Source organism: Phacochoerus africanus, chromosome 11 (assembly GCF_016906955.1).
Source record: "Phacochoerus africanus isolate WHEZ1 chromosome 11, ROS_Pafr_v1, whole genome shotgun sequence".
NCBI classification, from domain to species: domain Eukaryota; kingdom Metazoa; phylum Chordata; class Mammalia; order Artiodactyla; family Suidae; genus Phacochoerus; species Phacochoerus africanus.
The window spans coordinates 4,860,105-4,876,682 of record NC_062554.1 but is presented as its reverse complement, the minus strand read 5'-3'; the positions used below and the strand labels follow the sequence as shown (position 1 = coordinate 4,876,682).

At 43.8% G+C, this 16,578-nt stretch overlaps 2 protein-coding genes across 2 annotated transcripts; both read right to left on the bottom strand.

Annotated features, from left to right (window-relative positions):
- Positions 1 to 800: 800 nt before the first annotated feature.
- Positions 801 to 15,864, bottom strand: LOC125111210 (olfactory receptor 51E2). Its single transcript, XM_047753087.1, has 2 exons — positions 15,681 to 15,864; positions 801 to 1,918 (listed from the first exon to the last, which is right to left on the bottom strand). The coding sequence occupies exon 2, from the start codon at positions 1,867 to 1,869 to the stop codon at positions 907 to 909; it is 963 nt and encodes a 320-aa protein (XP_047609043.1). The 5' UTR covers positions 1,870 to 1,918; positions 15,681 to 15,864; the 3' UTR covers positions 801 to 906.
- LOC125111211 (olfactory receptor 51F2-like) lies at positions 8,465 to 9,409 on the bottom strand. Its single transcript, XM_047753088.1, has one exon. The coding sequence runs from the start codon at positions 9,407 to 9,409 to the stop codon at positions 8,465 to 8,467; it is 945 nt and encodes a 314-aa protein (XP_047609044.1).
- Positions 15,865 to 16,578: the final 714 nt, after the last annotated feature.

Here is a 16,578-nt window from a genome sequence, read left to right as displayed (position 1 = left end):
ATCTTCAAAAGTGATATTACAGTATTGAAGCATGAAACTTTTTTTGGGGGGGCACGCCTTTGGCATGCAGCAGTTTTCCCAGCCTGGAATTGAACCTGCACCACAGCAGTGACACAGGATCCTTAACTAGGCACCAGGTAATCCCTTAAAGAATGCAACTTTTAAAATGTTCTTGCAATGTCCACCATCAGCTGAGATGCTCAGGGATATATGTTTTAACCCAAACTCCTTTTTCCTTGTGAACTTTCATTAATAAAAACTACTAATTTAATAGGCAAAAATGTTTCCTAATTATTGTCTCAATATAGAGGTTTCTTGGATTACTAGTCAGATAATCTTTTTGTCTTTATTTATTTAATTTATTTTTTGTCTTTTTGCCATTTCTTGGGCCATTCCTGTGGCATATGGAGATTCCCAGGCTAGGGGTCTAATCGGTGCTGTAGCTGCCAGCCTACGCCAGAGCCACAGCAACGCCAGATCCGAGCCGCGTCTGCAACCTACACCACAGCTCACAGCAACGCCGGATCGTTAACCCACTGAGCAAGGGCAGGGACCGAACCCGCAAACTCATGGTTCCTAGTCGGATTCGTTAACCACTGCGCCACAACGGGAGCTCCCAGATAATCTTTTGTTTCAGAGTCAATTGTAATGTTTGTCACTCTTCTTTATGTTCTTCTACTATTTATTTCCCAAATTAAGCTTTTTATAGAGTAAAGATATCAACAGTGGTTTTATCTGTGGAAAAGAATTATGGTAGCCTCAAACATTTCACCCCAAGCAGAGGGAGTTTTTGGAATCCAAACTAGAGAAAAGCACTGATGTGTTTATGGGCAACTGGGATTATGCTAGCATTACGAAATCATTATGTCAAGCCATTAAGGGTAAGAGTAAGTGCCACCATACGGGTCACCTGCCTCCCACAGCCTGAAAGTCCTTGTCATAGCCAATCTTAAACATAGCTAGCACTCGAGTTCTGATCTCTTTGGTCCTGGCACCGTAAATGATGGGATTGATCACAGGAGGCAGAAGTAGATAGACATCGCCCATGAGAACATGCACAATGGGATGAAGGCTGTTTCCAAAGCGATGCACCACCGAGAGGCCAATGAGAGGCACATAGAAGGCCAGTACCACGCCGATGTGTGATACACAGGTTCCAAAGGCCTTGGCCCGCTCTGACTTGGAAGGCAGTTGTAGAACGGCTCGTATAATCAGAAAATAAGACAAAGAGATGAACAAGGCATCCACACCCATGACCAAAAGAATGGCGGTAAGACCATAGACAACATTGGGCAATGTGTCTGCAGAGGCCAACTTCATCACATCCTGGTGCACACAATAGGAATGTGAGAGCACGTTGGACTGGCAGAAGGCTAGCCGCTTGATGAGCAGAGGCAGTGGGATGAAGAAAAGGGATCCACGGGCCAGGGCCACCATGCCAATCTGGGCCGTCACTGTGTTGTTGAGCACTGCGGCATGGCGCAGTGGATGGCATATGGCTATATAACGGTCAAAGGCCATGGCCAGCAGAATGGTGGACTCAATGGCTGAAAGAGCATGAATAAAGAACATCTGGGTCATGCAGGCATCAAAGGTAATCTCCTGGGAATCAAACCAGAAGAGGGCAAGGATCTTGGGCATGGTGGATGTGGACAAGGCCAGGTCAATGGCGGCCAGCATGCAGAGAAAGAGGTACATGGGTGCGTGCAGGCTGCGCTCCGTCCTTACGATGAAGACCACGACGCAGTTTCCAAACACTGCCACGGCATACATAGAGAGCAGAGGGAAGCCGATCCAGAAATGAGCTTCTTCTAGTCCTGGGATACCGATAAGCACAAAGGTGGCATGTGTGAAGTTGCAGGAACTCATAGCTGGCACGGAGAAGGGGCACTGGAGAGGGTGAGGTCACACTGGCAGCCTGCTAGGACATGGAGCACAATCAGAGAGGCCAGCACTGGGTGCACCTGAGCTCTCCCTCCCCTGGTCTCTCCCCTCACTCCTCCAAGTCATTTACCTCTCTCTTAAGGAGGCTCTCGGAAGCCTTCTGCCAAAGACAAAAGAGACAGCTCAGATTCATTTATCAGCCACTATGCTCAAAGTCCATTTCCATTTGAAAAAGGGAATCTGGAGAGAACAATGCTTATCCCAACTCTGTCCTTTCCAAGTTCCCCCAGACTCCTTGCCCTGGCATGTACCTTTATGGCCTGGATATTGGGTGGCCCTTTTCTCAGCCAGGTGTTAGGAGATGCCTTCCCAGGAATTTCTTCCTGATAGGCTGTGTCCCCTTTCCACCCTCTCCTCTCCTCTCCTCCCATCATTCAGCTGTTCTGTAAGCATTTACTTACAAGACCTACTATATATATCAAGGCTATCTGCCTGATGCCCACGATACAAAGACATACTTTTGCCCTTCGGATAACCTGCCTAGGGTGAAAGATCTAGACAAGTACCTGAAATATTAGAATCTTGGGATAAGTGTTAGCAGAAGATGTGCATGTAATGATTGGGAGGAGAGGCATGATCAAAGAACCTTTCTGAAAAAAGTATAATCCTTCTGTCTAGTCTTGAAACACGGGTAGAAATTAAACAGACAGAGGAGGGAATAAAAGGTGTGTGTGTACCAAAGAGTGGGAATATGCAGGTTTCTGTTTTTTTGGCAAATTTTCAGGATTCCGGGTCTCCAGGTCTAAGGTCAACAAGAGAAGAAAGAAGCACGGCTGTGATTACACACACACACACACACACACACACACACACTTAAAAAAGGGGGGGAGGGGCCAGAATGCAATCTCTTAAGATAAAAAGGAAACTTATCTGGGGACATCAATGAAAGGCAGTAGCTCCCTCCAACCTCCATCTCCTGAACATGAAGGTGCTGCAGCATCCTGGCTGCCAGGCATGGTCCCTGTGAGGAATCTTCTCTCTGTTCCTGGCCAACAGTTTCCTCCATGCTTAGAAGCTGCTGAAAGGCCATCTGAATGGTCTCGATGATGGCTTGGGTTGAGTCCTAACACTCCTAGGGCTTTATTTTTCTCGGAACCTTTGCCAACAAGTCATTCATGTTGGGTGGGGCATCTGTTTTTTTGGAAGCCCAGTGTTGCTCTGCTTTGCCCAAACACCTGTGCTCTGACCTCATCAAACTCTTTCCCTGATAGGCTTCCTAAGAGCCCTGGTATTTACAGCTAATTGTCTCGAAAGAGCTAAGGGCTTGGCTTTGTTTGGAAGAGGTTCTGAATTGGCGGGATAAAGTCTGCAGGTGCCTTCATCTGTGGTGTTCAGGTTAATCTGTTCGCCACCCCCCTCCTACCCCCCAGGATTCTTCTTCACTCCTAACCTGGGTCCTTACTGCTACTGGGACATGCTTTTCTTTTCTTTCTTCTTTTTCTTTTTTTTTTTTTTTTGGTCCTTTTGTCTTTTAGGGCCGCACCCACAGCATATGGAGGTTCCCAGGCCAGGGGTCCAACTGGAACTGTAGCTGCTGGCCTACACCACAGCCACAGCAACATAGGATCTGAGGCACATCTGCAACCTACACCACATCTCATGGCAACACCGGATTCTTAACCCACTGAGTGAGGCCAGGGATCGAACCTGCCTCACCGTAGATGCTAGTCGGGTTTGCTAACCGCTGAGCCATGACGGGAACTCTGGGCCTTTCTCTTCTAATTGGCCTTAGTGGAGAAGGTTTGGAGACCAGAGGTCTTAAAACACAACATGATAAAATGAGAACCAAAAAATTTGATTTGGATTAAGAACAGATGTAGGGTTCACAAAATCCACACCCCTGATTATTATTTGTTCTCCATTCTCAGGACATGTGCCTAGATATCACAGCTACCTTCCCTGACAAAGATTAGACCCCCGATCTAGCCCCCAGCTGCTGTGAGAGAAAGAAGAGCCTTTTCAGGGGCAGATGCTCACAGGCCTGCAGAGTGCCCAGGGGAGCACAGCAATGTACTTCCCCTTCCTCAGGGCCTCTCGCCCATGCTGCTGCGTCAGTGCCGGCAGACAGAGGGGTCTCTGCTGGCCTCAGAGTCAGATACTTCCCTGACTCTTCTCTCCGTGGGGCACATTTTTCTGCTTTGCTGGTAGCCCTCTAAGCCTTTAGGCCGTCCTGTCACCTCCCCAGTCGCCTATCCCAGAAGACCTCACGTTTCTCTCCCATGTGGTCTGTCCTTCTGCCTAAATGACCCCTGTCAGACCCAGTTTTAGCTTCTCTCTGGGTCTGAATGCGGCTGTGCATTTACTCTCACCCGCCTTTCTGGATGTCAGCTAATTCTCTGGAACATTTCCTCCCAGCCAATGAAGATGTGGATAAGACATAAGAGCTTCCCGCCACCCTGCCCTGAGACCGTTTGTGGGGTCTTTGAGGATGGCAGGGGCCTTGGGCTGCCGGACCCCCGTGAGGGTCTCTCACTGGAATTCAGTGCACTCCTGATGAGATACAGCTGAAGCTGGCTCTCCCTTTCAGGCACAGGGCTGTTTCTCATGCTGTGCAGGAAGCCCATGGGGGCCGGCTGTGGGAATAGGGATGGAGGGCCCAGGGGGGTAGACAGCCAGGGGGCAGTGTCATCATGGCCACCTGCGTGTCACTCCCACAGGCTTCCCACTCTTTCAGTCTGGTGTGTGTGAGTGTGTGGGGGGTGTTTATCAGCCAGTGCCCGCTGCCTCTGCTGCCACTCCCACCCTCACACACACACGTTCTCGGCCATCTACTTCCACTTCCCAAGTAGCTCGCACTCCAGTTAGCCACAGTGTTTAGTGTTTTCCTCACAGCTTCTTTGCCAGTCACAACTGCCAACGTGGGTGCATAGCTATGTCCTTTAGGAATTCACACTCTCTTTCCTGAGACGGGAACACAAAAATGCAGTGCCATAATTCAAGAGAAGGTCCTGTATCTCTTCAGCTTTTCTTTCCATTGGTGAGACAGACCTTGAGGTAAAGAAGCCACTTTTCATTGCCCCTGCGTTACAGTGAAAGAACACATGACCTAAAGGCTCTTTGCTTGGGCCACACAGTTAATGAGCAAGACTATTGGTCAGAGAGCCAGGTATTCGGACTCTATTCATTCACGTCCAACAGATAATTATCGAGGGCCTGTGATTCAATCAGAAACCATATACCACACACACAAATCCCCACTCTCAAGGAGTTAGGGGGTTGGGAGGCAAATAATAAATGGAGTTAATATTAAAAAAAAGGAAATAGAATATTAGTTAGTTGAAAGGAGAAAAGTAAAGGGAAGAAGGGAACAGATAAGTATCAAGGGGGTAGTTGAAATTTTAAATGAAGTTGTAGCACAAAACTATGTATAAAGTTCTTATGTAAGGAAAACATTTGAGGAGACACCAGGGGAGAAGGAGAAACATATTCATGGAGATATCTGAAGAAAACTATTCCAGGAAGAAGAAACAGAAACTACAAATAAAGTTCCTAAGAAGGAAGTGTATCTGGTGGTTTAGAATTCCAGGGAGGCCAGTGTGCCTGAGTAGAGGTAACAAGGCAAGAGGACCAGGGGGGCAGAGTCAGAGAGCTGGTGGGGACTGGGTCACAGAGGGCCAGACAGGACTCATGGGACACGAAAGGATTTTCACCAGGGCTCTGACTTCCAGTAACTCTGACAGTGGTTAGGTACCTACCACCACTCTGGCGCTTAGGAAAGTCTCCGATTCACTGTGAGCCTGTCCCTTGGGTCAGAGGTGACATTTGCTCGGCAACCACCTGAGGGTCCGAATCGTCTAGGAATGGAAGCTTACAAGTTTCCAGGGTTGTCGGACAGTTTGGCTTTTCACATGTTCGTGTGTGTGCTGGGGGGAGACGTGGTGGGGGGGAAACATCTGTGGGGGAGTGTGCACATCTGGGCTGATTAGTTCTTGAGTGAAGTTCCATCTTCTCCTTCCCATGTTTAGGTCTTGGCGTACCCCGTCCTTCTCTAGCCCAAGCCCCCTTCTCCTTGCCTTTTCCTTCTCCATGGTCCATCTTAGGCCATGTGTGGAAACAAACAAAAACTGAGTCTGTACGTCCCCATCATCTTTGCTTTTTCACTTATTTCCAATGGAGAATAAGATGTGGTCCCTGGGCTTGAGTAGTGGGCAGTGTCTGTTGTGGGGAGAATGGTTGCAGTAGAGTCTGAAAAGGGATGTCATGAGGAAGAAACACAAGGTGCTGCAGGAGCACCTGGAAAGGCCACCAGACAGACTTGAGAAGTCGTGAAAAAGTCTCTGAAGGAAAGTCACTTCTGTTCTAACTTAGGAGAAGGGAGGGTGCTGTAGATGGAGGTGACAGCTTATGCAAAGGCTTGAAAGTGGAATAGAGCAATCAGGGCTAAGGAAATGCAAGTTGTCAGTTATGTCTGGAGCATTGCATAGAGGAGAAGCAATGAGCCTTGAGAAGTAAATAGAGCCAGGTCGTTCAGAGATTTTTATTATTTTTCTATCTGGCAGGTGTTGGTTTAGGGTCTGGAAGGCAGCATAAATGAAACAAAGTCTTTATTCTCAAAGACCGTACCTTGTCATGGGGACACTAGGAAAGAAATAAACAAGTATGTAATACATTGGGGAGGGGCGAAAGTGCTAGAAATTAAAACAAGGCAGGTAAGGGAAGCGTGAATGCAGGTATTAACTGAGGGAGGGATTTGTCATGATGATTTTTTTATGCTGTAAAGGGCCCTATAATAAGGAGACACAGAAGCAGAGGTTGTGTGAAGTGAGGCAGGAAGCCCTGTGGGCTTCTGGAGGAAGAGCATCCCAAGGAGGAAGGAGAGCAAGTGCAAAGTCTGAAGGTGAAGCGTGCACAGTGAGTTTGAGGGAGAACCTGGAGGCTCGTGCAGATGCAGCAGGGCAAATAAAGGGGAGAGCAGTGGCAGATGAAGTTGAGATGACACAGAGGACTCAACACATAGATCATTATAAGGTATTATGACAGCTGTGAATGTGCCCTGGGCAAGATAGGAGGCCTTTACACCATGTTGCACAGGCCTTGCGTATTACATGATACACATGATCTGTCTTGAGTATCCCAAAATCACTCCAACTACAGTGGAGAAAATAGGCTGTACTGTAAACTGAAAGCGGATTAAAGGAGGACCCGGCAGGAGGCTATTGAATTCAGGTTCAAGATGGTGATGGCTTGGATCATGGTGGGAGCCGCAGAGGTAGCAGAAACTAGGTGTACTCCAGCTAGCAACATCTAGACTACCTGCAATGACGTGTCATCAGCCCTTGCTGAAAGGATGGATGTGGAGCGGGAGAGACAGGCAAGAGTCAGAAATAACTCCAAGGGTTCCATCACAGCAACTTGAAAGGCAGAGTTTGTGAGTCATGGAAGACTAGTTGAGAGTTTTTATCTTTTCCATGAATATTAAGATAGGTTTTGGACATGTTAAGTCTAAGATGATTGGTAGATGTTCAAATGGAGATACTGACACACAGGCAACAGGATATGAGTTGGACTATAAACATTAATTTTGGATTTGCCAGCATATAGATGGTATTTAAAGTCATGATGATAACTAGATGAAATGACCAAAACTGAGAATATAAAGAATAGAACATAGCAAAGTCCCAGGACATCTCAACATACAAAGACTAGGAAGATGATAATTGAGACTGAAAATATTGTTATCAAACATGTTGAGGATTTTGATATTCTTATTATTTAAGTGGACAGTTGGAAAAAATAATTAACTTGCTAGATTAAGCCATTACATGAAATATATGCCACAATTTTTTAAAAATCTAAGCAAATAATACGAGTTGTAATTCCTTTGTATTTCTGTCACTTTTCAGTTTCTGCTGAGGCAGAAATTTGATGGAGGGTGGAGAAAGTTGGGAAGGAACATCAGGTAGGAATATATTTGTGAGGTTTTGATATTTTTGAGGGGTCTTTTCCTCCATAAATTGTTTGAAAATTTTTAGAGGACAGTTTTGTTTTTCATTTGTGTGTTTGGATAAATTATGTCCCCTAGTACAAGTTAATTACTTCATGTATAAATATGCACTATGTTGAATATATATGTTTATATTATATATAAATATAGTGTAGATATATAAATATATTGATAACACTGTATATAGCAGTACAGCATTCAAGTTAAGAGTGAGGGCACCTTGGAGTCAGTTTGTATGGATGTGAAATGTGGCTCTGACACTTACTAGCCATTTAAGCAAGTTCCTTCATCTTCTGTGTTTCAATTTTCTCGTTGATAAGAAACGTAACTATTTGAAGCACAGAATATTAAGTAACTTGCACTAGGGGCATATTTGAATAGTTAGGCTATTCATTCCTCCTGTTCTTGTGTCTCTCATCTCATCATTTCTAAAATAAAGGTCTCCATTGAGCTGATTTTCTATATCTCTTTCAGCTTTGATTTTCAATATTTGCACACTTAGCTTCAACAATCACCGGATTTATTTTTCAACTGGTAATATGACCTGACACAGACCATCTACAGAATTCTATGATTCTATGTGTCTTTGGAATGGAGAACTTTTATCACAGCTCTGCGTATCTGTTTGGTCTTCACACTGTAGATGATGGGGTTCATGACAGGAGGGATCAGCAGGTAGGTGTTAGCAATCAGAGTATGTGCATAGGCTGGGGCTCGTTTCCCAAATCTGTGAACAAAGGACAGGCTGATCAATGGAATATAGAAAATAGCAACAGCCCCAATGTGGGAGATACAAGTGCCGAAGGCTTTCTTCCTCTCTTCCGGGGATGCGATGCTGAGGATAGTCTTAATGATCAAAACATAAGAAAAGGGTATGAGGACTGAGTCCACACCAACGGTAGAGATCAGGGCAGTCAGCCCAGCTGCATTGTTGACTGTGGTGTCTGTGCACGAGAGCTTCATCACGTCAGGGTGGAAGCAGTAGGAGTGGTGGAGCACGAGGCTGTGGCAGAAGGACAGTCTTGTAAGAAGTGCTACCATTGGTGTCAGCGTAAGTGTCCCCCTGATGACAATGGCCACTCCAATTTGAATGATTCTGGAGTCGGTTAAAATGGTGGCATACCTGAGAGGATTAGAGATGGCCACAAATCGATCGAAGGCCATGGCCAACAGCACGGACGATTCCATGACAGTGAAGAGTTTAATAAAGAACATCTGTGACAAGCAGGCATTAAAGGTGATCTCCCTGGCATTGAACCAGAATATGCCCATCGTGGTGACCAGGGTGGAAACGGACAAGCCGAGGTCAGTGGTGGACAGCATGGAGAGGAGGTAATACATGGGTGCGTGAAGGCTCGACTGGGTGACAATGACAAAGAGAATCAGGCTGTTTCCTGAGAGAGCAGTCACATAGAGAAAGCAGAAGGCAAGGGAGATCCAGGTGTGGAAGGCTTCCAGCCCAGGAACACCAGTCAGCAGGAAAGTGATGGAAGAGGATGTGGTATTCTGGAAGTTTGACATGCTGGATGAAAAGCATAGAATTCTGAGATGAAATCCTATGATAACTAAAAAAACCCCTTATTTTAAAAATTAATCTAATCAATAACATTTTATTCAGCCAAAAACTAACCAAAGATGAATATCTACATACTACGTAAATATGAATGACTCATTTAAATTGATAAAATAATCACTATATTTCAACTGTTGTAGTAGGTACCTTTAAAAAAAAAATTTGCTCCACCCATGATTTTTCTTCCATGGGACCTTTTGCTGGTAGCTAGGTTTATGGGATCTTTTTCTCTAGTCAGAGATGACTGGACTATGAAAAAGACACCTTATCCAAGATCGGCCATCCTCTCTGGAATGTTTTCTGTATAGTTGCCATCAGAGGAAAATAGATTGGGGCTTTGGAACAGCAATATTACACTGGCCATGAGAATAGAAAACAGCAAAGCTCACAGACAATGTGGGAAAATACTGAGAAAGAGGTACCTGTAAAGCAAAGTGACACATATGAAGGGATAAAAAATGGCTTAGGCACCAGTGCAGTCACGTGAAGGTGCCTAGAGCATCAAACTTTTCAAGTAACCCCTCCCGTGCAGCATCTGGAATTGCACTGGAGAGAGATGAAGAGGTAGAACACAGACCTGTCACCTACCGAGACCTCTGCCACCCACTTGATGTCACATGCTGGTGTCCTCAAATATATTTCTTGCTCCAGTCTGTTTGAGAACTAGCTTTCCTCCGGAATGGATTTTCTCCATTATTTCAAGACCTACTTCTTAGGCAACACCTAATAGATGTCACTGTTGCGCTTTGGAGGGGATGGTAAAACTTTACTGCAAACATCCTATTCCTTTTTTCATTGAGTAGAGAATTGAAGATGAGGCAGATGGGTCTGTATGAATTGGACGATGGGGTCTGGAGGAGTTAGAGTTTCGGGCTGTGCCTGGAGAGGCTCAATGTGGGAGACGTAGCCAAGGTGAAGGTAACTGTTCCTCAGGGGAACCGATATGTTTCCAGATCACACACGTGCACTGCAAGAATTCCCCCCCAAAATCTCTTAGTTTTAGCAACTGGGAAATTTTTACTTCAAATGGAAAATTATAGGGAAAAAAAAGAAGTGTTTAGTTACAGAAGGTGACCAAATCAGAGAATTGTAACTTTACAGAGTCTCCAGTTTAAGGTAAAGAGAGTGTGACTTCAAAGAACCAACGGAATTACTGTCAGAAACATGTTATCAAACCTCATAATGTAGTGAGAGATAACAGAAAGGGAACAGTTTATTTAAAAAGGGCACTTTTTTGACACTAATTCCGGTGACTGGTTATTGAGGGTCATGAATCTGACCAGCAATATATAGAAAGGAAGTCGATACTGTCTTGCCCAAAGGGCATGCATTTCCCAACTAATTGTGAAGGTCTGAAAGTGGAACAAGTTCTACCAGCACTTTCCATAAATAGATTGATTTCTGAAAAGCATTGTTATAGTTCTTTCAAAAAAGTACATACTTGTCAGAAAGATAAACTAAAAATCTATTAAATGAATAATATTTATGATAATTTCAAGTAATTGATTCCCCTCTCATTTCCTACAAAATCTGTTTGTTATTAATTCACCAAACCCGGGACTGAGTTTATTTATTTTTTCTTTTTATGGCCACACCTACAGCATATGGAAGTTCCCAGGCTATAGCTTATAGGTTCAAATCAGCTGAACCTATGCCACAGCCACAGCAATGCCGGATCCTGAGCCTCTTCTGTGACCTACGCTGCAGCTTGAGGCAATGCTGGATCCTTCGCACCCTGAGGGAGGCCAGGGATTGAACCCTCATCCTCACAGACCCAAGGTCATGTTCTTAACCTCCTAAGCCACAACAGGAACTCCAAAGGATGAAGTTTTTGAAGGTAACAACTTCCCGGGGTTCCTGAGAGGTAGACTAATTATGAAAAAGGGAGCACTTCAATTCTGTGTCCAAAAGGTCTGGGGTATTTGGAGAAGATCTTCCCAGAAAATCAGTGCTTGGATGATTTCTGTGTTTTGTGTATGCCAAGATGATGTATTCCAAGGCTTTTAGGATGGCATCTGTGAAAGTGTTAAGCCCGACTGAACTTGCAGTATCTCTCCCTTTGTTGTTGCCTTATATTCTCAGAGACACTTACGAAGCATCTACTATGGGCACAGTGCTGCATTAGAAGCTAGGGCATAACACAAACAAAATCCCTTGTAAAGGGTTTGCAATCAAAGAAGGGAGAAAGAACGGTAACATTCATAAGTAACTCCAAAATCTAGCGTATAAGGATGAATAATAACAATGGTTATGGGAGTACAGAGGGCCTCCATCTATGTCAGTTAATCCTGCCTCTCCTGACGATTTTCAGGATGATATGCAATGACTTAGTTGTACTTTTGGTCACTGAGTTCTTGGAAACTGTATGAAATCAGTTTAGAAAACAAATTGCTGTTTGAACACTTTCTCTTTCATCCTAATTTCTTCATGAGTCCTCTTACATTATTTGATGAATCCAAACAATCCATTCATTGCTCATTTTCATTCCTTTTTTTTTCGCTTGTTAGGGCTGCACCTGTGGCATATGGAGGTTCCCAGGCTAGGGGTCCAGTTGAAGCTACAGCCGCTGGCCTACACCACATCTTGCAGCAACACAGGATCCTTCACCCACTGAGCAAGGCCAGGGATTGGACCCACAAACTCATGGTTCCTAGTCGGATTCGTTTCCACGGCACCATGACAGGAACTCCTCATTTTCATTGTTTTTGTGGGTTTTTGTCTCCCCCTCCCTTTCTTACTGAGAGGTCGGAAGGACAGCACAGGCTGAAGTGATCTGTGCTGAGCCTGGCAGAAGAGAACTCCCTCGAATCGCTTCTTCCCCGTGAGTCCACACCCATCTCTTCCTTCACCCTCTCATCATCCACACTGGGCTCAGACACAGGATGTCCTTATTCCTTTCATAACCAAGAACTTCACTTAAACTTTTTTTTTTGGCTGTGCTTGGAGCATGCAGAAGTTCCTGGGCCAGGGGCTGAATCCACACCGCAGCAGTAATCAGAGCTACAGCAGTGACAATGCTGGATCCTTAGCTCACCGAGCCACCAGGGAACTCCTACTCCACCTAAGCTCTTGATCATCCACCATAAATGCTTTGTTCATCTCAGCCTCAAAATGGGAGCTCACTGTGTATTATGCCAGCACTAAGGGTGTGAAGCAAGGGAAATGACAGTGGTTTGGTGCCTGAGGAAACCAGAGGGGCTGTCGGGACCTCGTCTTCATCAGGCCTAAGACCTTGTCTTTTAATAAGAGCTCAAGGACTCTAATGAAAATGGAAATGAAAAATTACCAATTTTGTACACCTGCTACATGTCAGGAACTGTATTAGGTACAGTGGGTATCAGAGACGAAGAACTGCCACTGTCCAAAGAGTGTGCAGGTTAAGGTGCTCCTGAGTGATAGACAAGGCAGAAACTGTGGAGTGACAGATTTGGAGTGCATATTTACGTAAATGTGTTTGTCTGTGTGTTGAGAGGGATTAGTTCCAAGGAATCTTAACAGAGCAGATGGAGTTTATCTGGGTAACGTCTTGATGGGTGGGGAGTGCGTTGACAAGGATGGAAAGCAGGAAGGAGGTATTGTTGACATGGATAACAACGGAGCAGAGGCTAAATGGAATAATAGCACAATCCAGTTTGTTGAATGACCACAAGCACATCAGAATGCTGGAGTCTTAGAGGTGAAGCTGGGTGCTATGGGAGATGAAAGACGAAGAGGAGGCAAGGGGGCTGAGACATGAAAATCTTGAATTCCATGGAAAGGATAAGGAGGAATAGAGTTTAGTTTCATTAGGCATTTCCAAATATTTTATGAATGAATACATAAATTATTCTTCATCTTTTCTAATTTAATGCCAACAAAATCTCTTTCCTTCTTTAGCATCTTCTTGAGGACCATCGACTCCCTTTCTGCAGCCTACAAGAATCAATTTTACCCCCACCTATCAGCGAAAGCTTTCCACATGTTGATATACATATGTACATATTTCTTCAGCACATTCAATTCAACCGTGAGACACTGAACAGCTCTCATAACTGGCTCCTGTGCTTAGCTACTGAAAGAAACACAAACCCTATTTCTTTCTCAATTTCCCGCCATGTCTTTTATAATGTCAAAAAAATGGTCTCTGAAGGACAGTCTTCTTTTGTTTATGAGGTCTTCACCATTAGCCCAGTCCGTATTTTTGTCTCTAATGACTCTCAGAACAGTCTCCGACTGATGTCACCAATGAATTTCTAAAAACCAAGTCCAAAAGCTGATTTCCGCTTTAGTTTTCCCCTCCCTCATCTCAAATGATTGTAGTGCCGACTGCCACCTCTTTGAAACATTCCCCTTTACAAAAGCTTCGATGGCCATGATGCTGTGGTGTCCCCTGTCTATCAAGCAGTATTTTGTTCTCTGTCTTTTAATTCCGATTTTTTTTAGGAGTCTGTTTTTCTTCCAAGGAGTTCCTTGGTCTCTGTATATTCTCCTTGGGGTATATTAGTTTTTCCCATGGCTTTAAATAACACATGCCCAGATGACTCCAAATCTGAAATCTAATTACGGCCTCTCCTGAGTTTCATATTTCAAAAGTTAATAGAATCTTTGAAGCTGTGGCAGGATTTCTATGTTTGAACTTAAGGCAGTAATGAATCATGAACTAGATGATCAAAATTGATAATTTAGAAAAAAAAAACTAGCAGCAAGTTGGAGAGCAAATGAAAGCTCTCTGCTTAGTGCTAGAGATAAAAGGTAAACAAATTTGTTATCTCATTTGAGGTGTATCTCCACTCACATATCCTCAGACACCTCAAAATTAGTAAGAGCCAAACAGAACCCCCTCCATCCTCCATTCCAAGCCTGGCTCTCTCTCCTACACATCACTTATCTGTAAATAATATCAAACGCTAGCAACTTTTCTACTTAGAATGATGCAGACATTCTTCATGGGCAGACACCACACACACTCTTCTCCCTCTCTCTCCTCCCCAACATATAAATTATCATTAAGTTTGTGTTGATTCTACTCCCTAAGTGCCAAAAACTGGAGCCTCAGGTCTATCTATGAAGGCTCTGTAGTAGCGATCTGGTTGGCAGTGGGTCCTTGTAACTATATTTCATTGCACTTTTTAAAAATCGAAAACATATAACTGTTCTTATCAAAGAATAAAGGAGGACCCATAGATATTAGCAGCAAGAAGCAAAAATTTCCCCAAGTTACTCTGTTGAGCAGCCATTACCCTTGAATCTGTTCAACACACCCTCTCCAATCCCTGTATAACCTTCATTTTCTCTTGTGAGAAATAAGCTATAGTCTTTCCTAATTTTCCTGTCCACTTAGGTTACAACAATGCTCTTCTTTCTTTGCATTTTGCCATAAGCTATAGTTTGTGGCTATGTCCTTAACTGCTGAATTAGACCATATGACATGATCGGCATTGTCCCACCCATTGCCAATGGCATGGCTGTTGTGTGACTGATCTGTGGTTTAGATCCTTGCTCAAACACTAACTAGTTTTGAGATTTTGCACAGTGGTAATAGCAAAAAATATTACTAATCCCAGCAGCTACCATTTATTGGAACTTGTTCTATTAACATTGCCTTGCTAAGCACTCTATAAACATTTTATCTTTTCATTCTTAATATGACACAATGTGGCAAGTATTATTAAATTCACTTTTCTGATAAAGAAACTGAGTATCAGAGAAGTTATGAAATATATATAGGATCACATACAACTACTGAACAGCAGAGCTGGGATTCTAGACCCATTTCTTTTTTAATTCCAATGCGCATGCTTCAAAACCTATTGCATCCCTGAAACCTACAAGTAACGTAAACTTTCTTTGCACTGTGTCTAGTACAGTATCTGGCACGCAGTAGATGCTCAAAATTGGTACTTTTTAAAATTTTAGTAAGAATCACTGGGCTTAGAAATGAGGTTTTTCAACCTCTGAAAAAACTCCTTGGTTTTCTTGGGCACCAAAACACTAACTAGGATAAATACATTAGCAACGGATTAAGTCTTCAACTAGAGACCAACGGGATATCCAACCCACCTTCTCTACAGATTTCCAGAGAATACATAATTCTACAAACTCCACCATCTCCCTCAGCCACCTGTCCCATTATCTAATCTAACTCTGTGCAACGTGGGGAAACGCTTCTCTGTGGGTAAGAAAGTTCGTTCGGCTTGTCTAGAGTTGAGCTGTTTCATTAAACAAAATGGTTTTACTTACAGGGCCCATACAGCAGTCTTTCTGTCCCTCTCAGGCTGACTCAAAACGCTGAGGAGGCTTTGATCCAAAGGAGGGCCGAGTTTATGGGAGACTTACGGCAAGCCTGGGTGGGGACAGTCTCAGAGCTGAGCGGCCAATTCCCAGGGGTGGTGTCACTCCCTGTGTCTCCAGGGTATGGTGGTTCCCAGAAGACTTCTTTTGCCTCAAGTCGCCTTTTTATATCCGTTCCATTATGCACTTGCTTGGTGTAGCTCTGTGCTTTATGGGCTGATGTCATGTTTTCCCTGGTACCCTTTTATTGAAGGACTTTTTGTAAAAACAGTTTTGAGATACGTCATATACCATAAACTCCCCTATTTAAAGTATACCATTTAACCTAGTAAATTCACAGAGTTGTGAAACAACCATCACAGTCTAATTTGAGAAAAATTTCACTATGCCAAAAAGAAACCCCAGACCTATTTGCAATCACTCTGAAGAGTATTTTTGAAGTGAAATTTTACACTCGATTGCTGAAGATTGTTAAAAAGCACCTGCTATTGTGAGTGTATATCATTCTCCACCCGAGTTTCTATCATTGACAGCAGTCCCATTTCATTAACTACCTATGCTTCACAGTAGCCTCTCTCTTACAAGAAAAAAATTATGTATTCATCTATACCTATTCAGTAAATGTTTCCTAAAATGTCCTATATCCCAATCATCATGCTAAATGCTAGAGATTTAAAAAAGAATATAACAATAGTTCTTACTCTCCAAGTGTCTCCTAGTTTACTCAGCATCACTTAGGTGTACAGAAAATAAAGTTAATTTACTTTTGCATAATCCATTCTATTTTCTGTTTTGAAGCTCCTGACCACTAGGTGGAAGAAAACTAATCACGATTATCTGGGGTTCT